The sequence below is a fragment of the Bos javanicus genome, chromosome 16, assembly GCF_032452875.1.
Source record: "Bos javanicus breed banteng chromosome 16, ARS-OSU_banteng_1.0, whole genome shotgun sequence".
In the NCBI taxonomy this organism is placed as follows: domain Eukaryota; kingdom Metazoa; phylum Chordata; class Mammalia; order Artiodactyla; family Bovidae; genus Bos; species Bos javanicus.
In genome coordinates, this window is record NC_083883.1 from 66,554,703 (window position 1) to 66,571,006 (window position 16,304).

The following is a 16,304-nucleotide window of genomic DNA, read 5'->3' on the forward strand; positions in this document are numbered from 1 at the left end:
GTCCACTGTATATACTTCTGTGTCTTCTACACCCACTAGAGCACCTACATAAAACAGATGCACAATCATTGTTTTTCAGATGAACGAATTTATGGATGAATAAGCAACTGTGGATACTAGTGAGTAAATATTGCTTTGTTTATAATTACAGAAAGAATGGATATATTGCTCAGCGTTGTCCACTGAAAACAAATTTGTTTGAACAGCAATTCAATTACATCAAGAGTAATTGCCTATTATTGTATTATAGACCTAATCCGATTCCCACAGAAATTAGCATATGCATTTTAAAAGCATGATTACAACTGCCATTAAGTGACTTCCCTGTGGATTCCTTCCTGATGGCAGAAAAGTAAAATTCTGTACTACACTGACTCACTTTTCCATCTCTGAGGAGTTCCTCCCAGCTCAAGTATGACATTTGCTTAAAAGATGAAAACAGCCCTATTCCAAATAAATATGACGTCTGGACACTTTTTCAAGGACAAACATTTTATTGCAATATAGGCACTTGGCAGGGTAAATATGTGGTTACAAAGTGGTTTACGTTTATTTGCTTTATATAGTGACCAGAAAAACCAATCCGCAGTGTAGATCTCCTTATTGAGGTTGCAGACTTCAGAAGCAAATTGTAAAACCCACTTGTTTTTGGTAAAGAAGGTACATGTAACTGACTTTTTCACCAAGTGAAACTGTATTATTTATTTTTGTCAGTGATGTCTTTCTCTTCCCCAAATTAAACTTGCTAGGTTAGCATACATCATTTAGCACTTTTTATAAAGAAATAAAATCACTTATTTGAGAGAATCGTGGAACCCTTTGAAATCACTACCTCTAATCTGAAGGTTATGAAACCAGACTTGAGAATCTCTGTAGTAAAATGCAGAAGATGGAGCATGAAGACCCATAGTTCTTCATACTCAGTCTCTTTCTAAAAATTTTGAACAAACTGGAATCTTTTCCTTGTTGTCTCCAAAATGCATTTTTTTTTAAATGAGTTTACTCTGAATAATGCAAGACACTACTGACTCTGCTCTAAGCTGCAAAGGAAAACCTGATAAGCAAATTCGTTTTTAAGGAAAATATCCTTTCTTTGTAAAAGGTCAATAAAACATAACTAGTCATGGAATTTTTGCCAAAAGCCATGTCTTGAGGTTTTATGCACTTCAAAGAAATTTGTCCATAGGAGAGAGCCCCTGAGCAGCTTGCAGAGGCTTTTCCTGCTGCTCACTTAAATCACAATAACCTTGCTCCAACCTGGAAACCACTGAAGCAATCTAGACAAGTCTGTATCAAAAGCAAGAGAAACTCCCAGTAATAGGAAACTATTCCACTCAACATGTGAAAACAAGGAAATTTTAATGCACTTTAATTTCCTGTTCTATCGTCAAATAGAACAGTCACCTGACTTAATCTAGTGGACATGTCTTTTGTGAAATATGTACAGAAAAACTCTGCTTTCTCAGCTCTGTACTTCCTCTTAATCTCTGGTCTCCTCTACCAGCGGATGGGTAGACACTGATGTTCATTCATCCAATGAAGTGACAAGTACTGTCGTTTAGGGTTGGAAAAATCTCTCAGCTTTCCAAGTGGGGCCAGGAGCCCTGAGGTGAGCAAAAGGGAGGAAGCTAGAAGCTTATACATGGGCTTAGCCTGCGCCAGGACCTCCTTGCTTGCAGATCACCATTCTCCCGGAGAAAAGGGCAGTCCTTGGGGAGGCTGGGCACTGCTCCTTTGGCTCTCAGTCTCACTGGGCAGCGCATCAGACCATTTGGCCACTTGTCTTTTGGACTTTGGACTTGATTTAAGGGAAGACTCCCAAGGGCAAAAAGCCCAAGTAAAATATATCTCCTTGCCTGACAGCAAGCCCCAAATAGCCCCAGCACAGCGGTGTGGTTGATGATCAGTTCTCACATTTCCTGAGAAGCCTGACACAAGCAGTTCCTTGTTAGGCACTACGGATATTAAAGTGACTTGAGAAGCCAGGGAGCTATTATTCGAGGCTGTGTGTGCAGGAAGTACACAGGATGACCAAACCCTAGTGTCTGTCCTTGAAGGAAGGGGCCCCTGGAAGAGACAGGAAGTAAATATAATTGCAATATTTTGTGCCAAATGCAAGGATATGAGTGAACACGGGCGCAATAAGGACCAGGGAGGGGAGTGACCTCTGCCTTCCACCTATAATGCTGCTGCTGCTGCTGCTAAGTCACTTCAGTTGTGTCTGACTCTGTGCGACCCCATAGACAGCAGCCCACCAGGCTCTCCCGTCCCTGGGATTCTCCAGGCAAGAACACTGGAGTGGGTTGCCATTTCCTTCTCCAATGCATGAAAGTGAAAAGTGAAAGTGAAGTCGCTCAGTCGTGTCCGACTCTTCGCGACCCCATGGACTGCAGCCTACCAGGCTCCTCCGTCCATGGGATTTTCCAGGCAAGAGTACTCGAGTGGGTTGTCATTGCCTTCTCCACCTATAATGAGAGGATCTAAACACACTAAGTGTTAGTCACTCGGTCATGTCAGACTCTTTGCCACCCCATGGACTACAGCTGCCAGGTTCCTCTATCCATGGAATTCTCCAGGCAAGGATACTGGAGTGGGTAGCTATTGCTTTGGCCAGGGGATCTTCTTGACCCAGGGATTGAACCCAGATCTCCTGCATTGCAGACAGATTCTTTACCGTCTGAGCCAAGGGTGAAACAATTCAATATGAGAGTATCCTGATTATTTTTCATCCCCTATGACCCAGAAATCCAAGCAATTCTTCATAGGGAAGTGGAGAGAGAGAGATTTTAGTTCCTGGTTAAATGGTCAAACTGTGGACAAATTCTTTAAAAAAAAAACCTGATATTAACTACTTGTTGATGATAATCAAAATAAGCTCTTAGGACAATGTTGAGATCTAATATTAAAATTTGTAGAAGGAAATTTCAAGATGTAGACCTGGGAGTAAAGCTTTTAGAAAATCATCTGGTATTTTTCTGAAGGACAAGAGAATACATCTTTTTAACCTTTGGCAAGAAAGTTCATTCCACCTTAACACTCACAGGTAAAGATCATGATCCATTCAGAAGATGTATTTCCATCTATTTCCATTAAAGCAGGTTCTGGGAGAAAGGAACAGAGCCATTTCCACCATAGTATCAGTGCCTGGGACATAACAAGACTCAATTTGCTGAACAACTGAGCAAATAATTTCCATTGTTGGTAATACCTTTGGAACTTAATGATCTATAGCTTGATTTCTCTCTTTCTTCCTTTCTCTCTCCCTTTTACTTCCCTCTTTTCTTTCTTCTTTTATTCACTTATTCACTTTATTCCCTCCTGGGAATAAACCAGAACTGTTTCAATGGAAAGAAAGAAAGTTGTCATGTTTTGAAAATCAGTATATATTTTTTTCTTTTAGATTAAATTCCTTTGGATCCTTCCATTTATGCTAGACAAGCACCTAATCTTTCTTTTTTTTCTTTTGTTCTTTTCTGTTACTATGCCTAACACAGCATGTGTCATAGAATAGCTGTTCATATAATGTTTAATTGGTCGGCTTTATGCTTGATAATTTAGCTAAGCTCTTTCTCTGCACAGTCTAAGGCTAATTTGGAAGGCTTTCAGCCTTAAACATGCCAAAGAAATTTCCTTGCCTCATCTGATGTTCTCCAAAAAGTGATTAATTAATAAGAATTAGCAAGATGAATTAGTAGGAAATTGATAGCGGCATTAGTAAGAGGCCCAGCCAGCCCCCAGACCACAACTTTGCTCTGTTTCCGCGCAGCCTTCCTGAGATGTCTCAGGCTGATCGCTCAGGCTCTGTGGGCCGCACACAGCAGGCGGGAGGGGCCGGCACGCACCATCTCCCTTTCCTGCAGCCGGGCTGTGGACGAACGGTGAGGCTGGATTACAGGATCTACCTTCGCATTCTCACCGAACGTGAAGAAGCCTTAAAGTGCATTAGAAGAGAGTGTGCAGGGTGCCCAGCTGTCTCCTCTGCCTTCCCTGCAGCCCCGTCCCACCCTGGGCCCCTCAGCTGCCTCTCACCACCCCCCACCCCCCCACGCCATTACCTTTGTAATTCTTATTCAAATGCTAAAGTCATAATTCATGGGAGGACAGTTCCATTCCACAAAGGCTTGCCTCAGTGCTCCTGCCCCGTGTGCAATTCCCTCTAGCTTCATGATACAAATTAAAGAAGTACTTCATGCTTTTTTTTTTTTTTTTTGGTAACAACTTGCAGGCATCCCCCCTCCCCCTTTGGGCTGAGTTTGTTCCAAGAAAGACTTTGGCCACTCTGTCCCTTTCACTCCTCTGAAGGGGGCTCTGGGGGGTCTTCTCTCTGTGTATCTAGGGTATCGGTGTTTGCAACGTTCTCCACCACCCACTGACACTCGTGAACGGGGTCAGCCTTCCTCTCCTGGGCATCCTCACTGGTGGCAGGCTGGGCTGTGCTGCAGCTCCCGCCCACCGCCTCTTCTTCCACAGAAACCTGGCTCTCCCTGGGGATGATGGAGTCAGAACGGAACACGCAAGCTTCTAGGGACACAGCCTCAGCCTCCACAGAGCACACGGGCCCTCCTCCTTCAAGGGTGCCCAGTCCAGAGGCATCCCCTGTGAGCTCACTCTCAGTGGGCTCTCCTGCCTCTCCCGGCTCCTCTGTGGGGTCTGGGCCCCGGCCCCCCTCGCTGAGCCCCCCACAGGTTGGCTGAGCATCTGGAAATTCTCCCAGCTCCACCCCGCTGGCCTCGGCCTTGGGAGTTGGACCATGGGCCTCCCCCTCACCGACTTCACTTTCTTCACAGTTGTCCTGACCCGAAGCAGATGCTTGACTGGCCTCTGTGTCGATTTGGGTTGCTTCCTCTTCTTTTTCAATATCTTGGGGAACAAGGGCCTCCTCATGTGTATCTTTCTCAACCTCAAGCACAGCGGACTCCCCTGTTACTTCGGCGGTCACCGTCAGCAAATTTCTGAGCTCCTTCAAGGAGCCTGCGGCAGACCTGGGCTCTGCGTCTTCCTGGGTGGGTTCTCGGTCCTCAGGAGTCTCTTCCCACTCCGGCTGTGACAAGTGTGTGCCCAGGGCGCCTGCTGTCACCTCTGTAGCCACCAGATTCACAACTGGGCCATCTATACTTGAATCGATGACCTGCCTGTCCCCATCTGGGGGAGGGCTGGACACAGGGAGGGAAAGGCCTTCTTCTCTGGCCAATGGACTAGGGACCTCTGGTTGTTTCATCTCCCCTGCCTCCTGGAACACCTCATTACTCAGGATCTCACTCTCTGAAACTCCGGGGAGAACGGCCGAGGCTCTCCTGGCAGGGCTGGCCTGGTTTGACCCCGCAGGAGTTTTTAGATCAGTGAGGCTGGACACGCTTTCACTGGGCAAGGCCATGTTGTCTTCAAACAAATTGTGTTTCTTCAGGATAGCAGCCTCCTTTATCACTGAGAGATATCAGAAAGCAAAACATAATGTTAAAACCTTGCCCTGACTAATCTGGAATTTCTGATTTTATCTAGAAGCTAAAATTCCCTCTCAGCTTTTCTAACTGTTTGAATTTCCCAATTTCAAATTCCAGCTTACATCTAACCCTCTTTCAGGAAGCTTTCCCTGATGACCAGAGCCTACAGACTCATTCCAAACCCTGGACCTCTGTAATGTTCACTCATTCATTCCTTCACTCATTCATTTATTCAAACAGCACACTTTTACTGGACATCAACTATGGGACATGCTCTAAGAATCCAAAGATGAATGAATAAAACATGGCCTTAGCTTTCAAAGAGGTCAAATCTACTACCATTGGTATCACCCTCGGAAGGCCCCACCACATCTCAGCTGCTAGTGTGTGTGGCTGCAGTGTGTCTACTTTGACTGACACTCCTTTAGGGCAGGACAGGCCCTTAGTTTCTCTGCTTTTACACTCAGAACAGTCCTGAACGTGTAACGAGTCCTTAGTACTGAGCCTGCAGAGAGAACCTTATGACCTGCAGTGTCCAAACTAAAGGCCTCTGTCCATCCGGCTCAGTCCTAGAGGCCCCGAGAGGAGTAAAATCAATAATAACAACCATTTCCTCCACATCCTCTCCAGAATTTATTGTTTGTAAGTTTTTTTTGATGATGGCCATTCAGGTCAGCATGAGGTGATACCTCCTTGTAGTTTTGATTTGCAGTTCTCTAATAATTAGCATAATTAACATAGCAATTGAGCATCGCATCTTGTGTTTGTTGGCTGTCTGTACTGGACAGCACAGGGAATTCTACTTAACAGTGCCGCGGAGACTGAATGGGAAGGAACTCTAAAAGGGAGGGAATATGTGTAAATGTACGGCTGATTCATTTTGCTGTACGGTAGGAACAAATGCAACACTGTAAAGCAACCATCCTCCAATAAAAATTAATTTTAAAAAATAATGACAACCAGCAGCTGACGTTTTTGACAATCAGCCTCTCCCTCTGGCTGTGTAGGTTGTACAGTGCCCAACAATCTCACACCCCAGGGGATACCATTCACATCACAGATTTGTGTATTCAGCAGAGTAATTTTCCAGCAGGCTGCAGTAGCATGTCCTGCTCAAACCAAACCAGTATATGGTGACAAGTTTTTGACAGAGAGCAGTCCGCCATCTGGAGGAAGAGAGTTTTTTTCCTAATTCGCCCAAGGGTGCTGTGGTGGACTGGCAGTGGCCTTGACTGAGCCCCTCTTCCTGTGCAGATACTGAGATGACATCTTTGTATTCCTTATCTCATTGGATGAGCTACTTTGACCTGGGGCTTGTGCTTGGCCAGCTTTCTTTGTGGAGACCAGATATGTTTCAAGCCTATAGTTTTAGGGACAGCCCTCTCCTGTGTATTTCTATCAAAGTTTTCCTATCTACACTCCTATCCTGAGCAGGGCCTGATTCCACGGCATACTGTGAGCCAGAGTCCTAATGGGACTCGCCAAGGACGGAGTCACAGCCCAGTGTATTCTGTCTGGCTGAGTGGAGGTGAGGAATGTGCTGAGAGGGCAGAGCAGCTGGGAAGCCCCGCTGCTGAATCACCTGCTCCAGGCTGGGGAGGTGTTGTAAGCCTGTGGCCAAGAAGAGCTCTTTTTCCTTTGTTCTGTCTGGAACAGCTGGAGGAGGCCAGCTGTTCATGAGACACCCTAGGTTAATCTCTCTAACCTCAGTTTTCTCATCTGAAAAATGAAGCTTAAAATTCCCAGTTCACAGAGTTCTTATTTGGATTGAAAGCGAAATAATATCTAACGGGCCAGTGGAGTGTGAGCCAAACCGCAACCGCTCAGTGGAGGTCAGCGGCCCTCGCTTCTTCAGTCCCTCGTCCTCTGTCTCCCCAGCTCTTGGTGTCAATTTCCTCTTCCCTTTTCATTCCTGTGGACAAAACCTAGCGGGCCCTGAGGGGTCCGCATCAGGGGTGCGCCCCTCTATCTAGAGCTTTCTCCAGCACCAGGGAAACCCTCCATACCTTTCAGACTTTCATCTAGGAGGATCTGATGTAAAATCTCCTCATAGACATTTTCAACATGGATCATATTGGTGTGATCTGCAAAGATGTACTGCTCATATTTCTGAAGCTCCTGGAGAAGGAGAGATAAGAAGATAAAGGGGACAACGCATGAGACACCAGTTTGCAGAGGAGCTCTGGAAAGGACAGCTGTCTCTCTTGTTCCCCCTTGGAGTGTGAAGCATTGGTCACCTGCTTCCTTCCCCCAGACACCATGCCCTGGACTGGGTTCACGCTCTATGCCCTTCGAGGGGGCAGACACCAGAGACCCTGATGTCTCAAGGCCTTGTCAGTGGGTCTGGATGTTTCCTTCTTTTTCTTCTTTCTTAATGCCAACAGTACTTTACTAAGGTGTAAGCTATACCGAGAAAAATGCGCACATTTTAAAAGTAGAGCTCAACAACTTTAAATATATAAATATACTCAGATAACCATAACCCAGATCAAGGTAAACATTTCCATCACCCCTTTTTCCAGTCTAGACTACTCACCAAGAGATTAAGCTCTGATGTTGTGTCTATCACACTAGATTAGTTTTCCTTGTTATTTAACTTTGTACAAATGGAATCCTGTACTCTTTTTTTGTGTTTGTTTTTGGAGGTTCATCCATGTTGCTGCATGTATCAGTAGTTCATTCTTTTTTACTGATAAATGGCACTCATTATATGGACAAGCTAAAGCTGTTTATCTATATTCCTACTGCTGGATATTGACTGTTACGAACATAGTTGGTATTGATATTCTTGTGTATGATTTTGTGGATTTAGGGCTTACTTGAGTGTATACCTAGAAGTGAGATTGCTGGGTCCTAGAGCAGATGTCGGAGAAGGCAATGGCAACCCACTCCAGTACTCTTGCCTGGAAAATCCCATGGACGGAGGAGCCTGGTAGGCTGCAGTCCATGGGGTCGCTAAGAGTCGGACACGACTGAAGTGATGCAGCAGCAGCAGCAGCGTAGATGTGTGTTTAACTCTTAGGATGCGTCCCGTTCTCAGGTGTGGAGAATCCCTAGTCACAGACTCTCGAGAAACAGTCTCCTCTTCCCCTCCAGCTGGCCCAGAAACTCCGTGATTCTAAGACAATCCAGGCATCACACAAAATCCTTCAACACTTCCTGCTTTCCAAGGGTCTCCACGTGGCTTGCCTTTTATCAGCATGAGGTCAAGGAAGGGATCAAAATGAGCCAAGTCATATCCGTGTGATTAACTCCATAACGCTTGCCCCTGACAGTGCAGGATGGAGGCCCCTGACCCCTGGTTCTTAGACAGCCAGGGTCTTAGCAGTGGGATTCGATGGCTTTTGCCTGGAGGGAGGAGATTTACAGCAGGCCATCAGAAGCCACCTCATTCAGACTCTCAGAGCCAGGACAGGGGGGTCTGTAGCCCAGGACCGGATCCCAGTGGGTAATAATGGGACCCCTTTCTGCCCACCCTAGGGAAAGCCACAGGATTAAAGAGACATGAGCTTCCGTGACCCTGAGAGGGTCTATGAGATAAGACTGACACACGGATAAGAGCCACACGGGCAGAGCGCAGCTCAGGGACTGCACACTGCCCTGGCCTGGCTGCGGGGCCCTGGGCAAGCCAGCTCACGGCTCTGTGCCTCTCTCTTCTTCTGCAAAATGAGGTTTGTGTCTTTCATCTCCCCACGTGATCTTCCACTCCTTCCTTCCCTCAGGACTGGGAGAAAACATGGCTCTGGGAAGTCCTCTCCATCCACGTAGGCAGAGCTGGGCACCCTCTTCCGAACTCTGTCACCTCTCTTCCCCACAAAGTTCCTGCCATGCTCATCGCAAAGTGCGCTCTGTGCCTGTCTGCTGTCTCTAGGCTGTGAAGCCCAGGACAAAACAGGGACGCTGGCTGGACATGTGCCTGGATCATGCTTATACATGTTCGCTGAATAAATAGCAGGCCTTTGAACTTTCAACCAGCTAAGTAATTGTGTGGAAAAGAATCATTCCGAGGGGCACTTATCCTGTTGTGATGTGCACAACTTTACAAAACAGGTTTTCTATATTGAATTGACTGAATCGTGACACATATTAATTTCCTGGATCTGTTAAATCGGAATTAAAAAAAAAAAATCTCCCCAGGCAGTTCTAACGTGCAGCCTGGGTTAAGTACCGCAGATCTTAGAACCAAGGGAAATACACTCGAGTAAACTAAAGAATCTTTGCCTGAAGCAAATGCTCCCCTAGTTCACCCTCTCTGTAAATCCAGATGTTTTTTACATTTCTTGGTACTGGTACACTATTTCTCATTACTGAAAATGCCAGGCCTCAATTCCTCTCCAAACCGGTCTCTCTTGATTAAAAATCACAAGCGCCTCTTAGAGATTTGGTATAACTCTGCAGATGGCTGGAGAGAGAGGAGCATACAGGAAGAGGGTTTTTTTTAACCCTTCTCCTCTCTTGGGAGGACGTGGCTCCAAGGCCCCCACATTGCTTTTGGGATTGGAAAATAAAAATACCCTACACAGAACGTCTGCATGCAGACATGTCCAAGGTGGACCGAGTCATCCTTTGAATGGCTGGACTTTTCCAGCCATAAGATGGAAAATCATATAGGCAAGAGACAATCATATAGGTAGATTCTTTACTGCCCTGACTTGATCAAACCTTTTCTATGAAAGAAATTTACCCTCAGAAATAAGTGCCAGGTACTTGGTATGCCTCTGGCTTTCTGAAGAAAAACAGTATGTATAGAATATAAAAATGATCAAGGAAATTTTTCCAATAAAATAACTCATGCAATGGACTTTAATGTTCCAATGTTTGGAGACTCTCTAAGCCACAAAAAAGCCCTTTTTAAATTCTAAAAAGCTCTTTAGTATTTGTGCCAAGAGGGAGCCAGCCTTGCAAAGGTCCCAGTTTGCAGAACATGAAGCAGCAGAAAAAGTAGTAGTAAATACCATTTATTGAGCACATCCCATGTTATCAAATGAGTGTGAGCTGAGTTCAAACTCTGGTGGATTCCAGCTCTGTGACTTTGGTCCCATTACTTAACCCCTCAGGTGCAATGAGGACATAAACGGTACCTGCTCACAGGGTTCAACAAGACAGGTTCAACAGATCTTGAGGATCAACAAGACAGTCCATACAAAGTGCTGAGCACGTGGCAAGCACTCATCGAATGGTCACCGTGTCACCCTGGGCTTCTCAGTCTTAAGAAGGATACTGCAAAGTATTATTACCTCCATTTTCTAGATGAAATCTAGGCCAAGAGAGAGGAAAAATCTCTTGCCCAAGGCCCCAGAGCTGATATGTGGAAGAGCCGGGACTTGAACCCAGGTCTTGACCTGGCCTCCTTAGTCGGCTCACTTGTGACCCTGCACTGAAGATGTGACCTAGTCACACCTTCACAAGCATGGCTGTCACTAGCTGCCTAGTGTTCACGGAAGCTTTCGATGGTTTTAGTTTCATTGACTTCGGTAAGCAAATATTACTGAAATTACAAATATCCTTCTGAAATTGTGTGACTTAAGGTCTTTTCCTGGATGGAGTGGTCAAGTTTCAGAGGCTGTGTTGGGCCTGTGGTGGGTGGGTGGGGGTGGGGGGTGTCACACCACAATGAGGAACAATCTGTAGGCACTCTATTGTAACCCTTAACTTGGTTCAAACTCAGATCATTACCCTTTGAGATTCTGTCTTGTCCAAGGATTGGCAAATCCAGACAGCTGCTTGCCTTTGTAAATAAAGTTTTATTGGAACACAGACTGCACATCTGTTTATGGGTCATCGGAAATGGCAACCCAGTCCAGTGTCCTTGCCTGGAGAATCCCAGGGACGGGGGAGCCTGGTGGGCTGCCCTCTATGGGGTTGCACAGAGTCGGACAGGACTGAAGCGACTTAGCAGCAGCAGCAGCAGCATGGCTGCATTTGTGCTATCACGGCAGAACTGTGTGATTGCAACAGAAATAATACGGCCGTGAAGCCTAAAATACCTGCCACCTGACCACTTACAGGAAAAGTGTGTTGACCCCCTCCCTGGTCATCTACTGCTTGTAAGTGCATCATGGCCAAAAAAAATTTACTTGAACTTCAAAGGCAACAAAAGCAGGTTCTGGAGTAACCCATCTCCTTACTGGTTTGCACACGGATGCCAGTGCCTTCTGCAGGGTGGGAAGTGTGATTTGAACCAACGCCTCTTGAAATATCCTCTTCCGGATGGTGCTGCTGTCATAATCATATTGCTGTCGGTACAGAGATAGAAATGTATGCTAAATACAACGTTACAACCTGTTAACTTTTGCGTAAACAAAAAACTCAGCAACTCACTTCGTCTCCCTTCCCACCCCCACCCTCCCATCCTAATTACTGAGGACTCTAGTGGTGTTCAAAGGTTTCAGAGATCTTTCTATGCAGTTCTCTCACATTGCAGGTAGAGCTTATGACTGATAATGACCCATCTCCGCCTCCCCTATTACAGATACGAAAACTGAGGTAAGATCAAAGCAGAGCATTATTATAAAGTTGAAGACAAAACTAGGGGATGGGTTAAAACTTCATCACCCCTGTCTTGGGTTGGTGCATGGGAGCCATGATCATCTCCTTCCTTCACTCTACATCCTGAAAGCGGGATTGGTAGGTTGTAATGATTTCTGCCAAAGAAGAGAGTGGCTCACAGCTACATTAGCACTGTGGTATGTTCAACAAAGAAGTTCAGTATCTAGAATAGGAAAGAGGATGTCCTATTGACACATGGAACAGCCAAGTCTAGAGACCCGGGTTTGATTTTAAAGGGGGTTCAGGGAGAGGGTACAGACAAACTGAGCATAGCCACAGGGATGTGTGCAGAATGGTCAGGCCAAACAAAGGATGGTTAAAGAGATTTATGCCAGAGACAACTTGGGGTAAAATCATAGCTGTATTCAAACAACCAAAGACTACCATGTGGAAGAAGGGCATGAGAAAAGAGTGTAGAACTAGAATTCTCAGTGGTGAGAATTATGACTTAGCATTGGGAAGTCTGTTCTTGTAGTTTAAAGTGTCCAGAGAAGAGATGGACTTTCCTGAGAGGTAAAAATTGTGTTGCCATGGGAGGGGACATTGACCTTGATACTATCTTTTCTTTCTCAATGGCAAGTTCATGATTTTGTGTGTTACCATGGCAATTATTGCTTTTAATCTCACTGATTTGGTTGCCAGAGTTTCCTACTGCCTGTGAGGTATTAAGATCAGGTCTGAAATTCAGGGACCACCTCCTAGGCTCTGTGAAACTTTGATCTTCTGTTCCAAAGCTCTGCTTAGGGAAAGTAGGTCATAAAAAATTAGTGGACTAAGTTTAGGGATAGTTTTAGCTCAAAGCTCAAGTAGCCTGTTAAGCTTACATAAGTCAAGTTCTTGTGAGGATCAAATGAAACAGGATAAGTTTTTCTAAAAAGCTTAAAGATATGCCCTATATACATGCAAGCTCCTATTATTACAACTATTTTGAGATACACTGATGCACAAAGCACATTTAAAACAATTTCACACAGCAGCTGTCCTTTCCTTGAAGTAGTTCCTTTGCCATGAGGTTTTTCTTTTATAATTTTTTTTATTTTATTTTTTAACTTTAAAATATTGTATTGGTTTTGCCATATATCAACATGATTCCGCCACAGGTATACACGTGTTCCCCATCCTGAATCCTCCTCCCTCCCCGTACCATCTCTCTGGGTCGTCCCAGTGCACCAGCCCCAAGCATCCAGTATCGTGCATCGAACCTGGACTGGCGACTCATTTCATATATGATATTATACATGTTTCAATGCCATTCTCCCAAATCATCCCACCTTCTCCCTCTCCCACAGAGTCTACAAGACTGTTCTATACATCAGTGTCTCTTTTGCTGTCTTGTATACAGGGTTATTGTTACCATCTTTCTCAATTCCATATATATGCATTAGGGTTAGCCATGAGGTTTTGATTTTTCTAAAAACTGTTAATTTAAATGGGTTTTACTGTATTGCAAACTCGGAAGAAAGAGAGTGTGTGTTTTATATTTTCATATTCCATGCAATACCTATCACCATTCTTTGCTTATAGTGGACAGTCAATATCAAGTCTAATTGCTATGTAAGTAAGCCTAAGACATGTCACTTCTGGCTGGTGAATGATGCGAGGACCTGTGGTCCCTAAAGTAGCCACTAGATGGCAGAATAGGCACGACAGTCGAAGGGGAACTGCCGCGAGATGATCGTCACTTGTTACCAGGGAGAAAAGACCAGGCACTGTTTTTAAAAGGGGAGGCAAGTCAAAGAGAGAACTTGATACTTTCCACTTAACAAAAGAAATGAGTCACGTTCTTGCTTCATGCTTCCCGCAAGTGAGAGAACAATTTTACCTTTAAGACTCGGAGCTTAACCTTCTCAATGGCGACTGTGGTTTTGGAGGCCTCTCCTTGGAGATGTGGGGAAAGCAACTGCTCAAAAGTGAATACTGCATTCTCCATCAGCTAGAAACCAAAGCAACACAGAAACAGAGGGCAGTCAGAAGCTGGGATCGCCACCCTCGGGTCAAAGTCAGCTTGGAGAGAAAGGAGGGCATGACCATCGGAGATGGTCACTGCCCTGGGAGTCACCCAGGGCAACAAGTCCTCATTCCACTCTGTGGTCTGTGAAATGCACAAGCCCACAACCACAATGAGATCAGCAGAAGGCTGGGAAACACACATACCTGTACCTGTATGTATACAGGTATGTACACATGTATGTATCTTTTCTTCTCATGTCTCCTTCCACCCGGAACTGGAAAACCCAAGACCATGGGATGGGGGATATCATCATTTCCTGTGGTTATTCCCATCCCCTGCAGCCAGGGCTTAATGAAATGAGGTGGGAGGCTTCTCCAATTATTTTTTGGCTCCATCCTCTCCGTTCAGATGGATGTAAACCATCCCAGCACGTCTCTGACTCCACTTTTCACCCTCCCACCCTACTTCTCTCCCTTTCTCTGCCAGGCTGGGAAAGGAGACAGGGTCAAGGTTCAGTGGAGCCCGTGACTGTCACACTCATGGGTTAGGAAATGGAAGTGGTTCCGATTTCTTATTCTCTGCACTTATGCCTGTATCCATTTCACCACTGTCCACTGCTGTCCAAGGAGCTTCAGTTAAGCCGTTGGCCAATTTTGCTCCCCATTCATCTTTAATCCTTCACAACTCAGAGCTTAGATAATAAATAAAATGTGCCACTTAATCCTGCCTATAACTTTTAAGGAGAAAAAAAAAGCTCCTTTCTTCCCCAAGCCTATGATCTGAAAGCATCCAACACAATAGCTTTCCTCTCAGCACTTTCAACGCCATAGTGAATTTATGTAAGAATCTGTCTCACTACCAGCTCCCTGAAGTGGGGTCTGGCACAATGTCCAGCCCACAGGAAGCGCCCCGGGAATATCTGTAAAGTAGAATTGTGCTCTTATGGCTTCAGTGATCCCACCCTTCCTTCTTAGAAAGCGTTAGACTATGGAACGAATTTGTGCTATTCATCCCTGTTCCTAAAGAAAAAGTTCTTTATGGGAAGGAAAAGGAATCTATGAAATAGACTCAAGAAGTCCAAATTTAAAATTGTGATTGATTGACTGATTTAACTAGATTACAGAATTGATTCAAGCTAGTGGTTCTCCATTCTGGCTGCATATTAAATGCAGCAGGAATGGGAGTGGGAGAAGTTTTTTGAATTACCAAAAAAATATATCAAAATCACTGGGAGTGTGGCCCAGACATCAGTATTTCTTAAAAGCACCCTAGATGATTTCAATGTGAAGCCAACATTAATAGCACTGACTTGACAAATCAATTAACTATCAATTAATGCTACTCTATTTCCCTGAGACATTTCTTCTCTATGATGCTCATCAACATGGAAAAAATGGAGCCAGCTGGAACAGGACAAAACACGTCGTCACTCAACATGATGGCTAAAGAGATGGGCCCCGTTTCACCAGCTATGCCAGCACACCTGTCTCATCTGCTGCGCGTGATTCTCTGCAGCCCCATCCTCTTCCACCACAGATGACCCCGCCGCCCCTACCTCTTGCATGTAGTTTTGCGTCCTCTGGACCACCAGATCGATGTGGGGGAACCTGAAGCGGCTCTTGAGATCCTGAAGGTGCTCCTGAAGCAGGGTGACTTTATTGTAACAAGGCTCCATCTTCACGGAATCCAGCGGAAGATCCATAAGCTGCTCTAGATGCTGAATTTCGGTGGAAGGGAAAACAACACACTTTCAGACCTAGGAACTATATTACACCACTCTTGTGTATGTGTGTGCTCAACTGCCAGTCATATCTGATTCCTAGCGACTCCATGGGCTGTAGCTCACCAGGCTCCTCTGTCCATGGAATTTCCCAGGCAAGAATACTGAAGTGGGTTGCCATTTCCTCCTCCAGGCGATCTTCCTGACCCAGGGATTGAACCTGCATCTCTTGTGCCTCCTGCATTGGCAGGCAGATTCTTTACCACTGTACCACCTGGGAAGCCCACTGCATGACTATTACATAAATTCTAAACAATCAAATATATGTTATTAGAGTGAATCACTTCTCAGATCCCTATATATGTGATATCTTCATTGTCTTTATTTCCCTCCTTTGATGGGTCCCTAGGACAGCTCTCTTGCCAGGATGGAGACAGGTAGAAGAACCAACTGGACAATGGACACATCCAGGAATGCATTCCATGGGACTCCAGTCTTGTCAAGCTTTTGATGGACTCCAAGTACCCACTTCCAGAGCTCAAGAGTTCAGGAAGTCTCTTTGGCATGTGGAACTGCTGCTGGGCTCACAAGCCTCCAGAGCCTTGTTTCATGAGAGATATCCCTCTCAGAAAATCCCAGGGAA

At 45.3% G+C, this 16,304-nt stretch overlaps 1 protein-coding gene across 2 annotated transcripts in view; it reads right to left on the bottom strand.

Annotated features, from left to right (window-relative positions):
* Positions 1-474: 474 nt before the first annotated feature.
* NIBAN1 (niban apoptosis regulator 1) overlaps positions 475-16,304 on the bottom strand; it is a 184,140-nt gene continuing 168,310 nt past the window's right edge. For both annotated transcript variants that reach the window (XM_061383467.1, XM_061383466.1), the window contains exons 10-14: positions 15,497-15,658; positions 13,813-13,923; positions 11,570-11,677; positions 7,448-7,559; positions 475-5,424 (exon numbers count right to left, since the gene is read on the bottom strand). In XM_061383467.1, the coding sequence (XP_061239451.1) occupies positions 4,289-5,424; positions 7,448-7,559; positions 11,570-11,677; positions 13,813-13,923; positions 15,497-15,658 (1,629 nt within the window). In that variant the 3' untranslated portion in view covers positions 475-4,288. The remainder of the gene's footprint in view (positions 5,425-7,447; positions 7,560-11,569; positions 11,678-13,812; positions 13,924-15,496; positions 15,659-16,304) is intronic.